Source organism: Setaria italica, chromosome VIII (assembly GCF_000263155.2).
Source record: "Setaria italica strain Yugu1 chromosome VIII, Setaria_italica_v2.0, whole genome shotgun sequence".
Taxonomy (NCBI): Eukaryota; Viridiplantae; Streptophyta; class Magnoliopsida; order Poales; family Poaceae; genus Setaria; species Setaria italica.
The window spans coordinates 37,710,060-37,731,002 of record NC_028457.1 but is presented as its reverse complement, the minus strand read 5'-3'; the positions used below and the strand labels follow the sequence as shown (position 1 = coordinate 37,731,002).

At 46.0% G+C, this 20,943-nt stretch overlaps 3 protein-coding genes across 5 annotated transcripts; all 3 read right to left on the bottom strand.

Annotated features, from left to right (window-relative positions):
* Positions 1 to 424: 424 nt before the first annotated feature.
* Positions 425 to 5,943, bottom strand: LOC101786299 (probable serine/threonine-protein kinase PBL22). Its single transcript, XM_022829256.1, has 9 exons — positions 5,101 to 5,943; positions 4,541 to 4,975; positions 4,405 to 4,457; positions 3,796 to 3,866; positions 3,527 to 3,624; positions 2,419 to 2,668; positions 2,089 to 2,308; positions 1,852 to 1,993; positions 425 to 1,022 (listed from the first exon to the last, which is right to left on the bottom strand). Exons 2-9 carry the CDS (start codon positions 4,955 to 4,957, stop codon positions 708 to 710), a joined length of 1,566 nt encoding a protein of 521 aa, XP_022684991.1. The 5' UTR covers positions 4,958 to 4,975; positions 5,101 to 5,943; the 3' UTR covers positions 425 to 707.
* A 3,069-nt stretch (positions 5,944 to 9,012) lies between these two features.
* On the bottom strand, positions 9,013 to 11,594 carry LOC111258244 (heat shock cognate 70 kDa protein 2-like). Its single transcript, XM_022829255.1, has 2 exons — positions 11,039 to 11,594; positions 9,013 to 10,551 (listed from the first exon to the last, which is right to left on the bottom strand). Exons 1-2 carry the CDS (start codon positions 11,250 to 11,252, stop codon positions 9,185 to 9,187), a joined length of 1,581 nt encoding a protein of 526 aa, XP_022684990.1. The 5' UTR covers positions 11,253 to 11,594; the 3' UTR covers positions 9,013 to 9,184.
* A 2,723-nt stretch (positions 11,595 to 14,317) lies between these two features.
* LOC101785888 (cysteine-rich receptor-like protein kinase 45) lies at positions 14,318 to 20,007 on the bottom strand. 3 transcript variants are annotated; one of them, XM_022829399.1, is made up of 10 exons: positions 19,849 to 20,007; positions 19,242 to 19,705; positions 18,710 to 18,762; positions 18,522 to 18,563; positions 18,332 to 18,420; positions 18,027 to 18,124; positions 17,112 to 17,334; positions 16,795 to 17,029; positions 16,535 to 16,667; positions 14,318 to 14,792 (listed from the first exon to the last, which is right to left on the bottom strand). In XM_022829399.1, the coding sequence occupies exons 2-10, from the start codon at positions 19,674 to 19,676 to the stop codon at positions 14,625 to 14,627; spliced, it is 1,476 nt and encodes a 491-aa protein (XP_022685134.1). In that variant the 5' UTR covers positions 19,677 to 19,705; positions 19,849 to 20,007; the 3' UTR covers positions 14,318 to 14,624. The 3 variants fall into 3 exon arrangements, with proteins under 3 accessions (XP_022685134.1, XP_022685135.1, XP_022685136.1); XM_022829400.1 differs by having other exon boundaries at positions 16,795 to 17,011; XM_022829401.1 differs by lacking the exon at positions 18,522 to 18,563.
* Between the last annotated feature and the right edge of the window lie 936 nt (positions 20,008 to 20,943).

Sequence of the window (20,943 nt, the reverse complement as noted above, 5' to 3'; positions counted from 1 at the left end):
GAGATTCCACCCACATGGGAATCTTTGTGGAAATCATGCGTCGTGAAAATTCTTGCCAAGAAGACTGACGCTGGGTCAGAACCACGCATGGGAAAGGTATTTGTTGATCAGACATTCAGACTGAGCAAAGGTATTTCGAGTGTTTCAGGTGGTTATTCAGGCTTTCCATTATCCAAAATAAAGTATTTATTCAGCTATTTTTTGCGTGTGTCAACAACTTATTCACTTCAGAGGGATGGATGTGAGCATGCAACAAAAGTTCACCTGGTGACAAAGTGGTAAAGGACAAGGGCATGAGCTCAAGTCAACAGAGCAGTCTACTCTGACATACTCCAGAACACGACACAGATAGCAACTGAACTGATATTGGTATTATCACACACCACGCTGATTATGCTCCGCCGGTAATGGCTTCTAATGCTGTAGAGAGTAAATGATTCTGTGTTTTGTACACAATGATTTTCAAAACTTAGTGTTCATGAAGCTACACTACAGAAGGGGTCGCTGAGAGCAAGGAGCTGGCAATGAGAATGCTTACAACTTTTACAAGAACAGTGCATAACACGAACTGAACGCTCAACTTTTACAGGACACAAAATGAAATTGTTCGAGAGAGATGACTCGCAGCTGTAATCTATACATGTTTTCTATCTACATAATATATATGTCATCAGTCGTATTTGTATGCACCCTACCCTCCTCCAACTTTACAACCTCACATCATTCGGGACGCTTAGCGCGAAATTCCTCACACCTTCGCCATCATTCGGGACGCTTAGCGTGAAATTCCTCACACCTTCGCCGGTCCTTCTTTTGCTATATCGTGGCTTCCTTGGGGTCGGTAGCTCTTTCTTCCCATTTAGCATCTCAAGAACATCCCCCATGGTGGGGCGGTCCGCCGGATTAAATTGGGTGCACAGGAGTCCTACCTCCATGCATCTTTTTATCTGGTCACCCTCAGATGCGTTACACCGAACTTTTATTTCCTTTATCAATAATCCAATTCGCCGCACCTCCCAAGCCTGACAAATAAAAAAAACATCATTGAACAAGTCCATTTCACACCTCTCAACTACGTGCTTTTAAGTTTCAATTTTCAATCTATCGAAGAAAAAAAGTTTCTATTTTCAGTCCCAACCATGATTACTTGAAACACTTATTAATTGCGCCTGAAGTCACCTGGTGATGGTTTTGCCATTGGTAGCCATTGGCGACCTCTTCTCAGCATAAGTTCCATTTTTTGCCATCAATTTAATTGTATGGCGTTTGTTTGGCTTTGAATCGCGCTTGAGGAGGTCACCTGGTGATTGTTTCATTTAAACAATCTGATTTTCTATTGTGACTAGGATAATTGTTGAATATCCATTCTCTATATGCACCCAAGACAAACCATCAATCAACTAGTTCTTATATCCAAAAGAGGCCTGCTGCAGCAGGACCAATACTGTGCTGTCGCGAGGCTCTTTGTCGACCAGAAGGACAATGAACTTGCATACGTGGTCTGGGTCTCTGGGATGTGGTTTGCTAGAACCATGTGTGAAAGAAAAGGAATATAGCATGGGGATCTGATGATGCCAAACACTTGAGAACCTGAGGCTCTTTCCAAGAAGCTTGGCTGGGACAGGGCCCCTGCAAATATTCTTTCTCAAAAGCCAATTTGTTCTAACAGCTTAGCAGACCCTCAAAATTAACCATAAGATCGATATGGCGGGCAGGAGAAAACCCCAGCTAAGACTGGCATTAGGATGCAGAACAGCAGATTCTAATACATTCTTTTCGGTTGAAGTTCAAGAAACAGTAACAGATTAATGTTGTGGTATATGCATGATGACATGCAAATGATGTGCTTACCCATTCAACAGAAGCTTGGCGACGAGCTGGTTTGGAGCTGCACATACTGCTAATGATCTCTAGAAGGATGACACCAAAACTGTACACGTCATACTTTGTTGACAAAATACCTTCCACAATATATTCTGGAGGCATATATCCCCTGAATAGTTATAAACAAATGGATACTATCAGAAGAAAACTAATGGGGGCAAAAGTGAAGTAGGCTATTGGATATATTCAGGGATGGTTTCTTACATTGTGCCAGCTAAGCAGCTGACATCACGAGTGGTCATATTACCATGATCCAACATTCTAGCTATCCCAAAATCACCAATCTTTGGATTTATATTTGAATCCAAGAGGATGTTGCTTGGTTTCAAGTCTGAGTGGACAATGTGCTGCACATGTAGATAATTTAGCCCGTGCGCTATCCCCTGGATTATGTGAAAGCTGTTAAACCAATCAAGTCTGAACCCTGAGAAATAAAGATCATTAGACCAACTATTGATATAGAAAAGAAAGGTAAGAGAAAGTTGGTCTACATTGAAAATGAAATTCTTGTTGTCCTTTTAAAGAAAAACATGCCTTTCAAATTATCCTCCAAGTTTCCATTCGGCATGTGCTCTTCGACCAAAAAATATAGCCTCGCTTGAGCTTGAAATTCTTCCCGCACCACCGTTTGTATGACTTCATAGCCATATCCTAGAAGTTTAACTAGATTTTTGTGCTGGAGCTTTGAAACAAGATTAAGTTCATCATACAAGTGATCCTGTGAAAATATAACTGAATTTCGAAATCTCTTGATGGCGACCACTAAACCGCCATGTAGTACACCCTGAAAAGTGCAACAATCAAATTAAATGATGTGAATGTTTTGCAATGATAAAACCTGAAAATCAAGAATTTGTGATGTGTCTGTGGTCATGTGACATGTTTGTTTACTGCTACAACAGACCAAACTCAGAAAGAGAGCAAATCTGCCAGAAAAGTAGAATGCGGTGAAGTGTGATCAAGGGTGGTTTAAAACCGTGCGTGAATCCCAATTTCTACTCACTGCTGTTAAAATTTCACTTTAACATTGAAATTGGTCTCGAATTTTCCATAAAAATGCTGAAATAGAATGATAGTCCTGATTCTCCCCACTTTCTTCTCAACAGGAGATATTGGTGTGTATACAGAATACTGGCATTATAATATAAAGAGAACATAGCTCACTTCTACTTTTGCTGGACAATATGTAACTACAAGTTCCAACATGAATCAATGATGCACGAGCCTTAGTTTTAGGAAAGTGTTTGCACCAAAATGACAGTTAGGGCCATGCATTATTTTATATTAGATAGGTCATCTCCAATCAATTTGGTCAAATCTTTTATTTGTCATCTATTGAGTTACATTAATGAGTAGACCCTCCTAATTCTTCAACAAGGATTAAGCACTAAATCACGTGAACTTTTAAATACTGATTCACCCTGAGATTTACAGTGTTATCCTGAAACACGCACTGGCTTTAAAGATCAATGTTTTCAGATATACCTTGTTGTAAACCAACAAAAAGACTTGTCATAGCAGGAAAAAAAATCATGTCTTAATTGTAGTACACGTGCTTTGTTGAAAATCATGCCATTGATGACTATGGTCATGTGGAAGGCCAAAATGGATCTAAAACTAGCAAACCAAGCATGTGGAATACCTTATAGACACTAACAAAGCCACCTCGCCCAATGAGATTTTCATCTGAAAATCCATTCGTAGCAGTCTCTAACTCTGACAAACTGAACTTTGTTAAACCTGTCATCAGAACATCAAATCATGCAAATGTGAAACTGTAAGAGCAATATCACTTCTGAGTAGCTTACAGTAAACATTCGATATTGATGCGAAAGTGGCTAGCCTATTGCCTAACGAGTAATGTATGGACAGGAATTATGGTGAAGCGAGTGAGATGAGATGGCATCTTACATGAGAAGGGAGCAGATTGCAACACACTTCTGGCAGGTACATTGTTTTTACTGTGATTCATCAATCCACATCTGCCATTTCCATTCAGCAATATTATATGATTTTCAATATGAGGAAACTCAAATGAAGGGCATATTTCAAAGCTTGCAACTTACTATGCTAATTTATTGAAAATGATATCCAACAGTTCATAAAAATAGATGCTAAAAGAGACACATTTGGAAAAGCTCCAAGGAGGACAACGTGTGCATTGTCAATTAATTCATCGAATTGCTTATGTGGATAATCACAATAAATGATCTGCACGGTAATATGAAAGTACTCTGGCCAAATTGACTCAAAGCACATTGTTGCAACACCTCAATGGAGTAACAAAACAGGCCCTGATTATGGAATGCTTGATTGACATATAACCTTTACTACGTCAGAATGGGAGATAAAATGGCATAGGTCAGTCACACAATCTGCAAGTCTAGGGACTGAAAAGTTAATGTTTTAACTTACGCCAGTTGAAAATTTCTTACAAGTTTTGAAACCTCCAGTATAATTTACTTCATTTCAGGTTACAGTGGAACAACAGAGGTAAATGTGTTAAAATTCATATCTAACCTGTCATCATAAGTTGAATGACTGCAATGTGAGATGTCCACCGCCCCTGCATTCTATATACAAAGAGTCAGATGCAGAGCATGAAGGATCTGCCACCCATACCATCAAATCAAATTAAGCAGGTAACTAATCTTACCTTTGGGGGCAGAGGGCAAGCCGCATATTGAATACTTGTCAAGATAATTGTAGCATTGACATTAGCGGCGAAGATCCCATCCACCATTTGATCTGAGATGTCCTGCTTTACTTCGCGCAGCTGCTTGGCAAGGTCCCAAGCCATGCAGAAGTGGCACATGATGTTCTTCTTCTGGCAGGCGATGATGAGGTCGTGGGTGTGGGTGAGCGTCTCCTCGAGCGCCTCCAGTGAGTCACACATCGCCGGGTCTTGCATGATCTCTGTCTCCTGAAGCCGCTTCAAGAGGGCACTGACCCGCAGGACCCGCTTTCTGATCTCACGGCACTGCTCCTTGTTCTTCCGGACAGTCTTGACGGCCTCCTTGATGGCGAGTGCGACTTTGATAATCTTCTCCACACTGGCCAGGGGATCAGCCATCTTGTAGTTCAGTGCAAACTACATACCAAACAAGCAAATTATGGACCAAAAATAGACTACACATGATTGAACTGATAATTAAGATCATCAACCTTTATGATATTCTCCTCCTTGTAACAATCGAAATAAGACAGCATACAGACCTTATATATTGCCTCTGTTGCCTTTCTTCTGATCACCCCTTCCTGCTATCCTGCACCAAGTGATTGCTAGTCTTGTTCTGTTTTTCCGTGCAATCACCAATCAGTGAACAAACTAATTGGAAGATCAGAACCTCTTTTCAGTGTACTCATCAGGCCCACAAGACGGCAATACCATCTTGTGAGCCGCCATTGGACTGTGGCCACCGCGTTGAACGAAATATCCAAGAAGATGACGGACAGAAGCCTCCAAGGAAGCCGTCGTCGTTTTCAGAGGTGGGCGGATACTCCACGCTACAGACTGGAGTGCCCACCAGGCTTCAAGCCGATGAGTGAGATTCAAAGATGACGGGTGAGGTCTTCGAAAATTCAGCGCTCGATCCGCACATCACTCCTTACATACCTACCCCGAGCGCCAGTGCGGCGCCCTGGTGCCCCATTTCTCCGAGCACCTTCGCGGCGCTCCCACATCGGACGGGACCCGAGCACGACGAGTGGTTCAGTAGGCACCGCTTGCCCCGCCGAGCTTTGCTATACATCTCCGCGCAAAGGATTAGCCGAGTCGGTAGCCGACTAGTCGGTAAACTCCTGCCGGCTACCGCGCCGGCGACGAGGGTGGCGATTCCGGTGGCCGCTGCTTGCTGCAAGCCTGCCACAACAGTCACCGTGGGTCGTGTATAGATGGGCCTGAGGAGACTTAGATGGGCTAAGGCCATTTGATATTTGTAAATTTGTTGCTCTCCGTCCATTTGATGAGTCGATTGGGCCAACTGTCAACTTAAAGCCCACTTGACCTATCTGTAGAGAAAAAATGAAGAGAAAATAAAGAAAAGGGGTTCATGGATGTCATGGACTCATGCTACTTGACCTATCTCTAATCTTAGAGCCTCTCAAGGAGAGGACGAGTTAGCTGTAAACACATCTACCATTGCTATATAGATTGAATAAACAGGCTGTATCAACTCTAGTACCAGCCTGTTCTTTGCTGCAACCTCGCCTTCCTGCGCCCTCAACCTTCTGCCACCGATTGCGCCGCCAAACCCACTGCTCCATAGCAACAATGGGCGATGGGTTCGTCACCCGGGCGGTTTTCAACGAGGCCATCGAGAGGATGATCTCCAAGATGAACGACATAAGCAAGAAGTTGGATGTGGAGCTGGGCAGCGTCCGCCTGGAGCAAGGCCGCCTATCCACATCCATCAGCAATGTGCAGACGCAAGTCCTGAAGAAATAGGGCCGGTTCGATTCATCCTCCTCCTCGTCTGGCACCCGACGGCAAGCAGCCCCACCCACTGCCACCGGTCCACAAGCTCCACTTCCCCAAGTATGACGGCACCGAAAATCCCCTCGGCTAGCTGCACAAGTGCGAGCAATTCTTCCGCTCGCAAGGAACGTGGGAGGACCAGAAGGTCTGGACAGGCGTCCTTCTCCTGAAGGGCACGGCGGACTAGTGGTACTACCGCCTAGAAAAGAACCGCAGCGTACCTGAGTGGCCAGCGTTCGTAGACGGCATCAACAAGCGCTTTGATCCTCGAGTGTGCAGCAACCCGCTCAATGAGCTTACGCATCTGCGCCGCACGGGCTCGGTAGATGAGTACCAGGAGCACTTCCTCAAGCTCCTGGCACGCTGCGAGAACATCTCCGAGTGCCAGCAGATTGACATCTTTACCGCCAGCTTGTCACCACCCATGAGCATCGACGTCGAGATGCACAGGTCGGACTCCCCGGAAGACGCCATGGTGCTCGCCCGGGCGTACGAGTGCCGCCTCCAGGTGGCCGATGACACACCGCGCACTTTCGGCTGCCCGTCACATGTGTTGTCCCGCGCGGCTGCCCCAATTGCGCCGGTGCCCCAATCGCCATCAATGCCGGGCGCGACGGGCTCTACTTCAACCTCGCCCGGCACGCCAATCAAGCTAGCTCCGCCACCAGGCGCGCGTTTCACCCGGCTCACGCCGGAGGAGATGGTTCCGCGCCACCTCGACAGCTTATGCTACAATTGCCCTGAGAAATTCTCTCAGGACCAGATCAAGCAATGCTCCATGAAGGGCATCTAATTCTTGGAATTAGAGGATGGCGAGGGATTTGATGGGGACACGTCCGAGGAAGACATGAAAATCTCCGAGGAAGGCATCGGCCTAGTTCCGAAGGCCCGCCCCGGCTTGACGCTGGGTGTCGCCAACGGCGAGCGGGTGCTCCTCGGGTGTGTGCAAGGGCGTCACCGTCACCATCAGCTAGGAGGAATTCTCCATCGACCTCTACATCATTCCACTGGGTTGAAGCGGTTCGGGGTGAACGCCAAGCCGGTGCCACGCCTCGCACTGGTGGATCTCAACAACACGCTGGAGCTGCTGCTGGACGAATTCAAGGACCTCTTTGCCATGCCGACAGGCCTGCCGCCGCAACGGGAATTTGATCATCACATACACCTCCTGCCCGGCACGCCGCCCGTCGCCGTCCGCCCATACCGTTACCCGCAGCTCTTGAAGGATGAAATCGAGAGCTAATGCCAAGGAATGTTGGAACAGGGCATGAGCAGGGCGAGCACATCGGCCTTGTCATCTCCAGTGCTCCTTGTGCGCAAGCGCGACGGTACCTAGCGTTTCTGCATGGACTATCGGGCATTGAACAGCAAGACAGTGCGCGACAAATTTCCAATCCCAGTGGTCGACAAGCTCCTCGACGAACTCAAGGGCGCCCTGTTCTTCTCCAAGCTGGACATACATAGCGGCTATCACCAGGTCCGCATGCACCCATACGACGTGCACAAGATGGCCTTCTGCACCCACCATGGCCACTTCGAGTTCTTGGTAATGCCTTTTGGCCTGACAAATGCCCCCTCTACGTTCCAAGCTCTATGAACGAGGTGCTCCGTCCTTTCCTCCGCCTCTGCATCCTCGTCTTCTTCGATGTCATCCTCGTATACAACAGCTCATGACAGAGCACCTCCAGCACGTCTGCACCGTCCTCAAGGTGCTCCAGGGACACGGCCTCGTTCTCAAGAGCTCGACGTGTCTCTTCGGTGAACGGCGGATCCAGTACCTCGGCCACATCATTGCCATCGGCGCCGTTGCCATGGATGAGGAGAAGATAGCGGCGGTCCGGTCCTGGCCCCTACCCCGTTCTGTCAAGGCGCTGTGTAGATTTCTGGGCTTGACCGGCTACTACCGGAAGTTTATCCACAACTGTGGTGTGATCGCCGCGCCATTGACGGTTCTCTTCAAGAAGGAAGCTTTCCACTGGTCCTAGGCGGTGACTGATGCTTTCGACGCCCTCAAACTTGCCCTGACGACAGGGCCAGTGCTCCAATTGCCGGATTTTGACGCCCCGTTCACGGTCGATTGTGATGCCTCCGGTACAGATTGCGGCATGGTCCTGCATCAAGGTCAGGGACCAATCGTTTTCTCCAGCAAAGCAGTCGCGCCGCAGCATGCCAAGTTGGCCACCTACGAGAGAGAGCTCACTGGCCTTGTGCACACCGTCTGCCACTAGCGCCCGTACCTGTGGACACGCGATTTATCGTCCGCACGGACCATTGCAGCCTGAAACACCTCCTCGACCGAGTATAAACCAGCTTTCAGGTGGAGTATAAACCAGGCAAGGCAAAGCATCTGTAAAGCTATACGTGGTAGGAGTACTAAACTAAAAGCAGTCCCCTTAGCAAAAGCTGCTGCTAATGTGAGACTTAACGCACAAGAGATTAGAGCTTTTAGAGTAGGTTAATTAGTGTGTGATTCGGTTTAGGTGGTGTGGGAACGGACCAACTTGATCAAGACAGCATGAAAATAATGGGCGTGCTTTGTTCCTCCAGCGAGGGGAATTGGAGCTACCAATGCATTTTAATTGGTGCTACCAAAGTACCATGATGGAATGGCAAGGTATTGTAGTTTTTCCTTCCATAGTTACTGATTTTCCACAAGAGGCAAATCTGAATTATTCATATCCCAATAACAACAAAGTTACGAAGTTTTGCACATCTTAACCACGTTACAGTACTGATCACTCCAGGATACCGTCATAGTTTCTGATTAAATAATTATTTTCTACAGTAATTACTGATTACGTAATCATTACTCTACAAGAGATCTCACTTTGTAATATAAAATCTCTTGTTGACGGTTATCTTCTTCTTCTTGCCAGTGGTTTTGTCCTCAGCAGATACGACCAGGATACCGTTGACGTCCAGATCGAAGGTAACAGTGAGCTGTGGAACACCGCTGGGTGCAGAAGGAACGCAGAACTCGAACCTGCCCAGCAGGTTGTTGTCACGAGTTCTGGTCCTCTCACCCTCGTAGACCTGGATATGGATGGTAGTCTGGTTGGAGTCGGTAGATAAGATCATCTGTTTTTCATTTAATACCATCTCCTTTTTGATGGGGATGGTGGTGTTTCTTGGAACCAGCACAGACATGACACCACCTAGTGTCTCCAAACCAAGAGAAATAGGAGTAACATCCAACAAAAGGAGGTCGATAATCTTTGAATTCTCATTGTCATAGTTCTGTCCTGTCAAGATGGCAGCCTGGACAGCAGCTCCGTAGGCAACAGCCTCGTCAGGGTTGATGCTCTTGTAAAGCTCCTTCCCATTGAAAAAGTCCTGGAGAAGCTGCTGAACCCTTGGAATTCTAGAGGAGCCACCAACAAGCACAACATCATGAATGGAGCTCTTGTCCATTCTAGCATCCCTGAGGCACTTCTCCACAGGCTCCATGCACTTCCTGAAGAGAGCCATGTTGAGCTGCTCGAACAAGGCACGGGTGATGGTTGAGTAGAAATCGATTCCTTCATACAGGCAGTCGATCTCAATGGTGGCTTGCGCAGTTGAGGAGAGGGTCCTCTTGGCCCTCTCGCAGGCTGTCCTAAGCCTCCTGAGAGCCCTGGGGTCATCACTGATGTCCTTCTTCTTCTTTCTCTTGAACTGCTGAACATAGTGGTTGACCATCTTGTTGTCAAAGTCCTCACCTCCAAGGTGAGTGTCACCAGCTACGGCCTTGACCTCAAAGATTCCCTCCTCGATGGTAAGAACAGAGACATCAAAGGTACCACCACCAAGGTCGAAGATGAGAACATTCTCCTCACCGCTACTAGTGGCCTTCTTGTCAAGACCATAAGCCATGGCAGCAGCAGTCGGCTCAGGGATGATACGGATAATGTTGAGACCAGCGAGCGCTCCGGCATCCCTGGTTCCCTGCCTCTGCGAGTCGGTGGAGCATGCAGGGATAGTGACGACAGCGTTCTTGATGGTGGTGCCAAGGTAGGCTTCTGCAATCTCCCTCATTTTGATGAGAAGCATTGAGGATATCTCTTCAGCAGAAAACTTCCTCTCCTTGCCCTTGTATTGAACAACAATCATAGGCTTGTCTCCAGGTCCAGAAATGACTCTGAAGGGCCAGAGCTTAATGTCAGCCTGGACAGATTCATCACCGAATCTCCTACCAATGAGCCGCTTGGCATCTGCAGAGAGGATTTGATGAGAGTAAGTGCAGTACTACTTTTACTAGTACAGTGATGCTTGTAGTAAATAGAGAACATCACAATTAGAAATTAATTTCCCAACCTTGAATAGTGGTACAAGTACAACTGCACAGTTCTAATCAATAGGTAGATTGCAATCTATAAATGGCAGCAGGCAACGTTTAGCAAACACTATCACGGCATCACGCTGACCAACAGATAAACTTCTGACAGAAATAATCCTTCAAATATCATTCTTGCAGTAACAACTGAAATTAGCTCAATATCGGTCCAACTTCTAGATCGACACTACCCATGTAGTAACTAGGAAAGCTACAGCTATGTACTCACTTAGCAGTAAGCACCCTTGCAACATCGGTTCCCCCTTGTTATCTGACCCAGATTCAATAAGTAGCACAACAGGAGGTAGAAGGAGTTCATGGAAGGAGGGAGTTGATTTGGCAAAGAAGAGGCGGAAGGCACTCACCGAAGACTGTATTGCTTGTGTTCCTGGCGACCTGGTTCTTGGCGGGATCCCCGACGAGGCGCTCGGAGTCGGTGAAGGCGACGCAGGATGGTGTGGTTAGGTTGCCTTGGTCGTTGGTGACGATCACGACGCGGCCGTGATGCCAGACTCCGACGCAGGAGTAGGTCGTCCCCAGGTCGATCCCGATGGCAGGACCATCGTCCTTGTCGGCCATCTTACTACCTTCTTCCTTCGCGTGACGGGTCCAAGGAGGACGGCGCAGCGGGGCCGGCGGAGTAGCAGAGACGGACGGGGGAAGGGAGAGGGGAAGAGGGCAGCAATTTTGTAATCAATCAGGAAGGGGTCAAGAAGGTTCTGATGACAGCTTCTAGTCTGAGAAGACAAGCAGGACAGGCAAAAGAGAACGACCTTTAATTTGGTTCCCATGCTAGAAGATTATTGCGTGGAAATACTAAGAGGCGCCATTGAACGAAGGTCCTGTTTGGATATCCTGTGCTAAACTTTAGCACAGTGCTTAAGTGTAGCATCCTCAAATGGAAAGCTAAAATTTAGCAACTTGGAGTGTTTGATGGTGTGCTAAACTTTATCACTTAGTTTGCAAAAGACAATTATAGCCCTGCTTTTCCTCATCTCCTTTACCCCTCCTCACAGCCAGGGAGCTGCTTTCCCCACCACCCTCCTCCGATGGTGGCCGCCACGCCGCCATCGCAAGCGGAGGCGTGACCGTCGCCGTTGCCGCAAGCGGGGCACCCGGCCCCATCCGCCGCCGCCGTGGCCAAGCGAGGACTGGCTGGCGCCGGGGCGTGCTGATGGGGAAGTACGAGCTGGTCTCCGCCATCAGCCAAGCGAGGACCGACCGCCACTGCTACTTCAAGCACCTCGCCCGCGTCCTCATTGCCGTGGGGTTTCCTCCGAGCTGCTGCACCGCCACCCTTCCCTCCCACCACCACCACCACCACCTTCCTCCCCGCTCCTCCCTCATGCCCCCTCAAGATCCGCGTGCCGCCAGGGATTGGGGTTGGGCGCGGCGGGGCCAGGTGGCTTGAGCGGCAGCCACCGCGCGGAGAGGCGGCACCGTACCAGAGAGCGGCAACCACCTCCTTCTGCCTGCCGAGGGGTGCGGACCCAGGGTGGGCTCCGTGCCGGCGGAGAGGTCGAACGCCCAGCGCCCTCCATCGGGTGGTGGCGGCGGCAGCGGCAGCCATAGCCGCGGTGGGCGCGGGCACGGTAGAGCGGCGTCGCACGCTAGTGGAGGAGGCAGGGCCAGTGGAGGTAGCGAGGCCAGGCGGAAGAGGCAGGCGGCAGGGAGGAGAGAGAGGAGAGGAGAGGGGGGAGGCAACCAGGGAAAATGTAGGCTTGGGGACCACTTTTAGCACTATTAGCAGGCTTTAGCATCCTTTGATGTACTAAAGAAAAGTGGGGTGCTAAAGTTTAGCACACCACTTTTAGCACACTTGTTTGGAAGCCCTAGTGCTAAAAGGGTGCTAAAAGTGAGGTGCTAAAGTTTAGCACCCCTATCCAAACAGGCCCGAAAGGCTTCACTATGAAGTTGGAAACCGTGGAGACTTTTAAGGGGGTGTTTGGATGCGGGGTACTAAACTTTAGGAGGGGTCACATCGGATGTTCGGACGCTAATTAGGAGGACTAAACATGAGCTAATTATAAAACTAACTGCAGAACTCCTATACTAATTCGCGAGATGAATCTATTAAGCCTAATTAATCCATCATTAGCAAATAGTTACTGTAGCACCACATTGTCAAATCATGGACTAATTAGGCTTAATAGATTCGTCTCGCGAATTAGACTCCATCTGTGTAATTAGTTTTGTAATTGGACTATATTTAATACTCCTAATTAATGTCCAAACATCCGATGTGACATGTACTAAATTTTATGAACCTGTATCCAAACAGGCCCTAAATTGGGAGCGGGTGGCCAGTGCTAACTTCATTGTTAGCATGTGGCGCTTGGCTTTCGATCCTGCAGCTTGAGTGTTTGACCGCGGACTTTAAGTGACCTCGCACATAGCATGGCCTTCATCTTGGATTGGTAGAACTAGGTACGCAGGGGCGGATCTAATGGTGTGGCGGGTGGGGCTCCATTAGCTTTTACATGATATTTTTAGAAAAAAGGAAGAAGAAGAGAATCGTGGGAAGCAAGGGGAAGAAGAGGGAGCCCCTGCTAAATTCACGAGCTGCATCCGCCATCACAGGAACTACGTGGACAGGATGGCAAACTCACTCAACCATAGGGCCATTGCCGGTTGGGGTTAATGCCAAGGTGTGACACCCGGTCCAATTTGGTTGGCCTAGTGTGGCCCATGAGCGCAAGTGCGCATATTTAGTACCGCTTTGCTGATTGAGCAAGGGTGAAAGCAATTTATAAGCCTTTATCAACCAGCCATAGCATCTTCGGGTTAACCCTTTTACACGAAGCAAGGACGAAAGTATAAGCAGTATGTTATGTGTACGTGTGCCTGCCCCTCGGAAGGGTTGGGCGATGCGGTTTTGGAGGACGGGGACCCTCGCGGTTGTGCGTACGAATCAGTGTGCGGGCATATGGCGCATGGCGCGTGTGGACTCTGGATGGGACACACAGCATGGCATATGACGCCAGCACTGGATGTACGGTCGTGTGCTAAGAGGGAATATTCTTGGACATTTGCCCAAGTGTGGGTGAGTTGGACTGACGAGGACGTCAGGGTCTTTGAGGGGGTGTATGTGACACCCGGCCCAATTTGGTTGGTCTAGTGGGTCCATGAGTGCAGGTGCACATGTTTAGTACCACCTTGCTACTTGAGCAAGGGTAGAGCCAACTTGTAAGCCTTTGTCAACCAGCCATAGCAGGTTCGGGTTAACTCTTTTACATGAAATTAGGATGGATGTTTAAGCAGGGTGCTATGTGGACATATGCCCACCCTTCCGAAGGGCTGGGCGGTAGACGGAGTGTTACATGAGGCTAGGCTTCAAGCCATGCTCCGCGGCTGTTTTGGACCCACCCACGTGATGTCGTGCTTTGTAGTTGATTGTGCAGCAGCGGTTCGATCCAAAGTCTCCATGTAACACTCCGCATGGAACGAGTCTGCGTATGCATTGCGCCATCTTACACTTCTCGTCCTCGCTTATTTTGTGGTTATAGCTTACGGTCAAACCTCAGTTCTGCTCTCACCTTATTTGGTGGTCATAGCTTCAAACAGCTGATAGTTTCTGTAACATCAACTAGGCACGTGGATGTGGGATGCAAAGGGGCCGGAGGCAAGTTATGAATATGGAAGGATTAACATATAGAGCAATCTATAAGTTTATCCACAATCGGATAAAGATTACATGGTATCTATACAGGTATTTTGTTAGAGAGAGCAAAAAGTAAATAATTTTGATTAGTAGTTATGTAAACTAAGTCTTGTAGCATGTGTGGGAGGATGGTTGATGGACTAGTATACGTATTCTATAATCCTTATTAGTGAATGCCACAAAAGTGAAAGCAATTTAGGAGCAAATTAATTATTGCCACATCCACGGTCGGTGCAGCACAGCAGTTTTGATCTGTCTGACCGGATATGTGGTTCTATGGGGCTGGCAACTTATTCTAGCAATTCCAGTGCCTCGGCCATGGTAGGCCGATCAATCGGATCCCACTCCGTGCACATCAATCCTAGCTTCATGCACTTGTTTATCTCCATTACCTGAGAGTCCTTAACCTGTGCCGGATCAAATAACCCTTTCATTGCCCTGATCATCTCAATTGAACTCTGCACGGACAAAAAATAGATTGGTAAAAGTAAGCTCAGTTGTGCAAATGATTGATGCGATGCACAACCCACATTGTAAATAGTATTAACACTAACACTGTTGGTATTACATAATCAAATGATACTTGATGTTACCGGCAAAAACATTAGCATACTATATATTTGTTGTTATTTGATAGTATATTTGATCATGTCCATTTTCAAAACGATTATATATTTTATCAAAGGAATCATACTCATTTATTTAACAACATTTTTGATGACTTAATTACTACTATGTACCAAAATATAAGAATTTCAAGTTTTATCCAAATTAAGTCAAACCATCTTTAGTTTGCGAGTTGATAAGGTTCCTTGTTATGATTTTTTCACTCATATTATTCCATTATTCCAACCACCTGCAGTTCAAATTTGACTTAAATCAAAAAATTACTCTAAATGAAATTAATTGATTAAATATAGCAAACAGGTCAAAAAATAGTCCATCTTCTACCATGCAGTGCCAAATGCCATACATGTGGAGTGTAAAAAGTTTGGAGGGTGGAGGAGGGGAAAAAAAAATTATGTTTGCCGAGTGTGTAAAAAAACACTCGGCAAACGCTATAGTTTGCCGAGTGTACACCCTAGCACTCGGCAAACTATAGGGTTTGCCGAGTGTCCCATAAAGACACTCGGCAAAGACTATAGTTTGCCGAGTGTCCCATCATGGCACTCGGCAAACTAGTGCCTTTGCCGAGTGCCCTATATTGACACTCGGCAAACACTAACGGCCGTCACGGAGGGGCGCCGCCGTCGGCACGGGGAAGTCACGTGGGTGTCAGTTTGCCGAGTGCCGCCTGGGTGTTTGCCGAGTGTTTTTTGGAGGGCACTCAGCAAACAGGTTGTTCGCCGAGTGTTTTATTTTTGCCGAGTGTTTTTGGTGTTACACTCGGCAAAACGGTTCTTCGCCGAGTGCCCGAAGAAAAGCACTCGGCGAAGTTATTACACTCGGCGACTTTATGCTTTCCCGTAGTGAAAGTCAAACCATCTTTAGTTTGCGAGTTGATAAGGTTCCTTGTTATGGAAGCCACTCAGAGATTCGAGTCATCAACTAAGCACATATGCTCATATTTTTCTAAATTTATTCAAAAAATTAAAGGTGATATTTTTTTTCCAACGGATGGCAAAGCATCGATGCTATTTTTACAATGGTAGCTCACATGCCTGTCAACAGCGAGACATTTGCGGTGACTTCATCAATCTTAAGATATACTGACCCCCATAGAATTTCCTGATTTGCTCTACACTTCTGTTACATAATTTCCAACGATTTGTAGTAATTCTTTGCCTCTGTTCGTTTTGTTTGCCAATAATGTGACTACCAAGGTTCATGCATCGAGCATACAACATCCTTGTATAATTGCAGGGGTGATGCATCCTTCTTGATAATGCTACCTTTGCAATTTTGAAGTTTTTTATGCTATTGGCCTTGTAAACTTACGTATGTAGATTATAGGGTTAGCCACATACATGTGAGGTGAGAGAATCACATTGGGGCAAATGAGGCAAGTATTTTCTATTATAATTTCTATTTCATCTTTGACTTTCTTGATTTGTTCTATGTTTCTGTTATATAATTGCCAATAATGTGTACAAATATAGTCGCCCTTGTGGTTTAGGCTTTCGATCTATGTATTGGCTAGTTCCCCTAGATACAATGCCAATGTTGATGTTCCTGTTTAGCATGTAAATGTGTTACTTACCAAAGCCGGTAGATCACAGGAAGGTGTAACTCTCCTCCCGGTAATGATCTCAATGAGGATAACTCCAAAAGAGAACACATCAGACTTCATCGATATCTTAGCTCCTGTAATTTTTTCTGGAGCAATATATCCCCTGAATGGTTGAATAAATAATAATGAATAATCTCATAGAAGAGACGTTAAAAAAAAGGAAACAGGCTCCATGCATGATATGGACTCATGCTAATGGAATTGTTTTATGTGGGGGAAGGGCATCTTACATTGTGCCTGCTATGGAATCACAAGTGATCTCATCATCATCATCATCAAGGACTATAGATAATCCAAAATCAATGATCACAGGATTCATTTTTGAATCAAAGAGGATGTTGGCTGGTTTCAAATCCATATAGAGAACGTGTTGCTCATGTAGGTAATGTAGGCCCTGTGCTATCCCCTGAATTATCTTGAAACAGGAGGGCCAATCAAGTCGAGAGGCTGCAAAAAACAAAACATCTAGCATCAAGCATTAGTTAGCGAGAACAAGTCTAAATGGAGTTAGGTCTACAGGTAAGCTAGTATTTTTGTGCAAACACACCATTAATAACCCTTCCCAAGCTCCCATTGGGCATGTATTCTTGGACCAAAAGGTATAGCCTTTCGTCCTCTTTGTTATCGAAGCAATATCCCAGAAGTTTAACTATGTTTTTGTGCTGAAGCTTTGCACCAACATTAAGCTCATGATGCACGCGCCTCTCTGGAAAATCATCAGAGATTAACAATTTCTTGATTGCAACATCTAGTCCGTTGCGCAATACACCCTGAAAAGCATAAATTGCAAGATAAGTTGTGGTTCATTGTCGTTGATCTAAATAAAACTAAAACTATATAGTAAAATGTTAATTTATAATCCTTGCGGAGCAGTTTGCTTTGCTGATATTTCTGATATAATTGCACTTCTAAGATCAATTATCAAGGGGTATCAAAAAAAATATCAATTAGCTACGGAAAGTGAATAGAACATAGACCCATAACAAGAGACACCACCTCGCGCAGTAGTGTTAAAGTGTGCTGCAACAGGGCAAACCGTTATGTGTGTACCTATTGATGGAATGGATCAGGGGCCCTAGTCCTTCCTTTCTGTTAGACCTTCAAAAGGGAAAAAAAAGATGCCGAAACAAAAGAAGACCTAATTGAAGTAAAAAATTAAGCATGCCTACATAATTCTAAGCTCCTAGTAATAATTGAATTTTTGGAACAAGAACGTTCTAATTCCTGATGCAGGTACTTCATTTCAATATTGCATGGCCTTTGAGGTTGGCTAGCTGCTAACAGTTAGTTATGTCGAATTGAAATTATGTGAAGGGAAAAGCCTTGTTATACCAAGAAAATAAAAGTAATTGCTTCATCTTATATGCATGACTGTCCTTTATTGCAAATTGACCTAATTATGTTAATATCATCTTCTAAAAAGCCCAAAGCAAAATTAGTAAACCAAGCATACGGAGAGTACCTTGTAGACGACACTAAAGCCACCACTTCCAACCACATTGTCACCTGAAAAGTCATTTGTAGCGGCCTTCAATTGAGATAAACTGAACTGCGTAGCACCTGTCATGGGAAGCAAACACATATGACATAGTTCAACAGGCAGTTATGCAAACCTAATAAAACTGTAAGTTGTCGTGATTCTATGCAATTGGAAGGAGACAAGTTGTAAACATTCTCAGTATAAAAATACGGGCCGGCTGCCACCGCACAAAGGCATGTACAGGAATTGAGTTGGTGGAAATAACAGAAATATGCCACCTTAATTACCTGCAGGCAAGGGATCAGGCAGCAGCTCACTGCTTACTGTTGCTACCATGGGCTTATCTTTCTCGCTCCTCACTGCTCCAGGTCTGCTACTGCCATTGCCATCAAAATCCGAAATAAGTGGCTTCCAAATACCATACAAGGCGTGTATCAGTGTATGGACGTAATCTAATTGCTTTTCTGGCACACGTACGTGCAAGCAAGTGCGCAGTTGATTCTCATTGGTGGAGGATGACTTCGGTATGCAAAGAAAAGAGGGCATAATGATGTACCAGCTTATTAGTAATAGGGGCTTATTGTAAAACTGGATGGTGGTAGTATATATACGATAAATTGATGATATTACCATAGAGTGAGATTTGGAGTGTAGATATCTTATACCTTGCATCACCAGTTGAATGACCATCATGCGAGACCTTCCCAGCTCCTGCATCCTGAGTAGCATTTTTCGTTTGATGAATCGCATTCAGTTTGGTGTATGTGCAATGCAAGAAGGTTGCATATGTAAACTTTATTTTAGAGTAAAATACATTGTAGGTGCAAATATATCATAGTTCTTGCAAAATGCTCAAACTAGTTATATATATATATAGAACTATTGGTTTTGAGGAGTATTGAGTGACGGAGACGGTGGGGAGGGGCATGCTACCTAGTGCCATCCTCTCCTATTGCCGTTCAAAATGATTTGGCAAAGTCTGGCTTGCTGCAGAGATATAATTAAACTGCATTCTCATGGCAGATAGGTTGCTGTTACACCTCGGTACATCCGGAAAATAGTTTTGACGGGGTTCATTTTTAGAAAATAAAATTAAAAAAATCCTAAAAGAGGGAAAATTATAAATAAAGTAACAAAATCAGTGAAAAGTTCTAATGTTGTGGCGCACATGCCGGAGTAATAAGCAATTACTGTTACCTGCGGATGCGGGGTCGACCGACGGGCACCAGCATACTGAATGTTGATCGTCAGCAGAATGGTGACATGGGCGAAGGTTCCCAGCTGCAGTTTCCTCACGATGTCTTCCTGCACCTGGCGCAGCTCCCTGGCCATGTTGCTAGCCGACCAGAGACGGAGGACGGTGAAGGTGTGCCTCTGCTGCTGGCACTCGCTGACGAGCTCGAGGGCCTTCTCGACACTCTCAGCCAGATCCTCGAGCGGGCCGCTCATGGCGGGATCCTTCATCGTCTCCGTCGTCTGTTCAAGCCGCTCGAGGAGAGCGCTGACTCGCGCCACGCACCTCTCGATCTCGCGGCACTCCCTGTCGTTATGCTTCACCGTCTCCACGGCCTCCTTGATCTTGAGCGCGGCCTCGATGATCTTCCCCAAGCTTCTGAATGCGATGTCGGCCATCTTGCTCTTGTGGCGTTGACCGAGATGATCTTCAGGGCCATTATTCAACAAAACACATCAGTAGATGTAGATCGATCTATGGGATGCTGAGACGGAGAAACCATTTCTTGAATTTCTCTTCTTCTCCTTCCCACCATAGTAATCAAAGTAATTATTCAAGAGAGGCACTGACCTTGCTTGTTGGCGTTTTGCCTTCAATTTCTTCTCACCTCTTCGTCCCCCCCAAGCCGGCAGCCCGGCAGAGAGCCAGCCGGCCTTCTATTCGCAAGATACACGCACAATAGAGACAAGTGGTAAGCCAGTAGCCAAAGAAGGCTCACAACACGCCACATGCAACTGACAAAGTAAGACATGTTGTGAGCCTGTGGGCTGTGGCCACCACCTCATAAAAGTTAATACCCCTCAAGCCAAGTCAAATCAAGTCTTCACTACTTAAAGAAAAACTGAACAAGGAGAAGGAGCCCATACCACAAATTTCATTGAAAAATGGAGGATACGATTAGAGAAAAAGCTAAATTATGCCCACTTGTGTGACTGCTTATTAGCGAGTAATAAAAATTTCATAGCAACAGCTGTCTGCGGTGGCAGAGGTCAGAGACAATTCCATTTTCTAAAAAAATAGCAACGACGCAATCAGGCAATAAAGTTTGCATCGCCATTGCTCACATCACTTCAACAATAGCTCAAGTACTCTTCTTCCTCCTAGCTCAAGTACTCTTCTTCCTCCTCTTATTCTTCATTCTTCTACTCTTCAATTGTACAGTTTGCACTGGCTGCTGCTTCACTGGCATTTGGTAAAACCACAAACTAAATATAGTTTCAGGTTTCCCAGGGTTGCATATGTTCATACAGTACATTTCAGTATATCCGACATTGTAGGCTTGTCTGCCCACTTGATTTTTTTTTTCGCGGCCATGCGTATTTCATTAAGAGGAAGAAGCATGTAAGAACAAATTACACCACGTCATGCAGAGGATGACATAGCTGGAAAATAAGAAAAAAGGTGGAAGGAGGCTAATACAATGTACTATACGGGTAAACTATTGGCGACCTGAGAGAACTGGGCGAGCTGTAACGCGTCTGACAATTGTAGGATGCATCGAAGTATATATCTAATTGTGCAGTACCGATGGATCTATCTCCCTGATGATCGACCACAATTTCCTAGCCACTCAGCATTATTTTTAGATAGAAAACAGAAATTTAAAATGGCGGTGACGAAATAGAATGGATCTCAACAGAAATGTGAGGTGTATTTTTTATCGAT

Excerpts from the sequence above, each read along its gene's own strand:
- LOC111258244 (XM_022829255.1), bottom strand. The coding sequence starts at position 11,252 with ATGGCCGACAAGGACGATGGTCCTGCCATCGGGATCGACCTGGGGACG. Across the intron at positions 10,552-11,038 it reads CACAAGCAATACAGTCTTCG|ATGCCAAGCGGCTCATTGGT; the intron begins GTGAGTGCCTTC and ends TCCTCTCTGCAG.
- LOC101785888 (XM_022829399.1), bottom strand. The coding sequence starts at position 19,676 with ATGGCCGACATCGCATTCAGAAGCTTGGGGAAGATCATCGAGGCCGCG. Across the intron at positions 16,668-16,794 it reads GATTCCATAGCAGGCACAAT|GGGATATATTGCTCCAGAAA; the intron begins GTAAGATGCCCT and ends TCAACCATTCAG. Across the intron at positions 14,793-16,534 it reads CCTGTGATCTACCGGCTTTG|AGTTCAATTGAGATGATCAG; the intron begins GTAAGTAACACA and ends TTGTCCGTGCAG.
- LOC101786299 (XM_022829256.1), bottom strand. The coding sequence starts at position 4,957 with ATGGCTGATCCCCTGGCCAGTGTGGAGAAGATTATCAAAGTCGCACTC. Across the intron at positions 2,309-2,418 it reads CTTGGAGGATAATTTGAAAG|GGTTCAGACTTGATTGGTTT; the intron begins GCATGTTTTTCT and ends TTTATTTCTCAG. Across the intron at positions 1,023-1,851 it reads GCCAAGCTTCTGTTGAATGG|GCTTGGGAGGTGCGGCGAAT; the intron begins GTAAGCACATCA and ends TTTATTTGTCAG.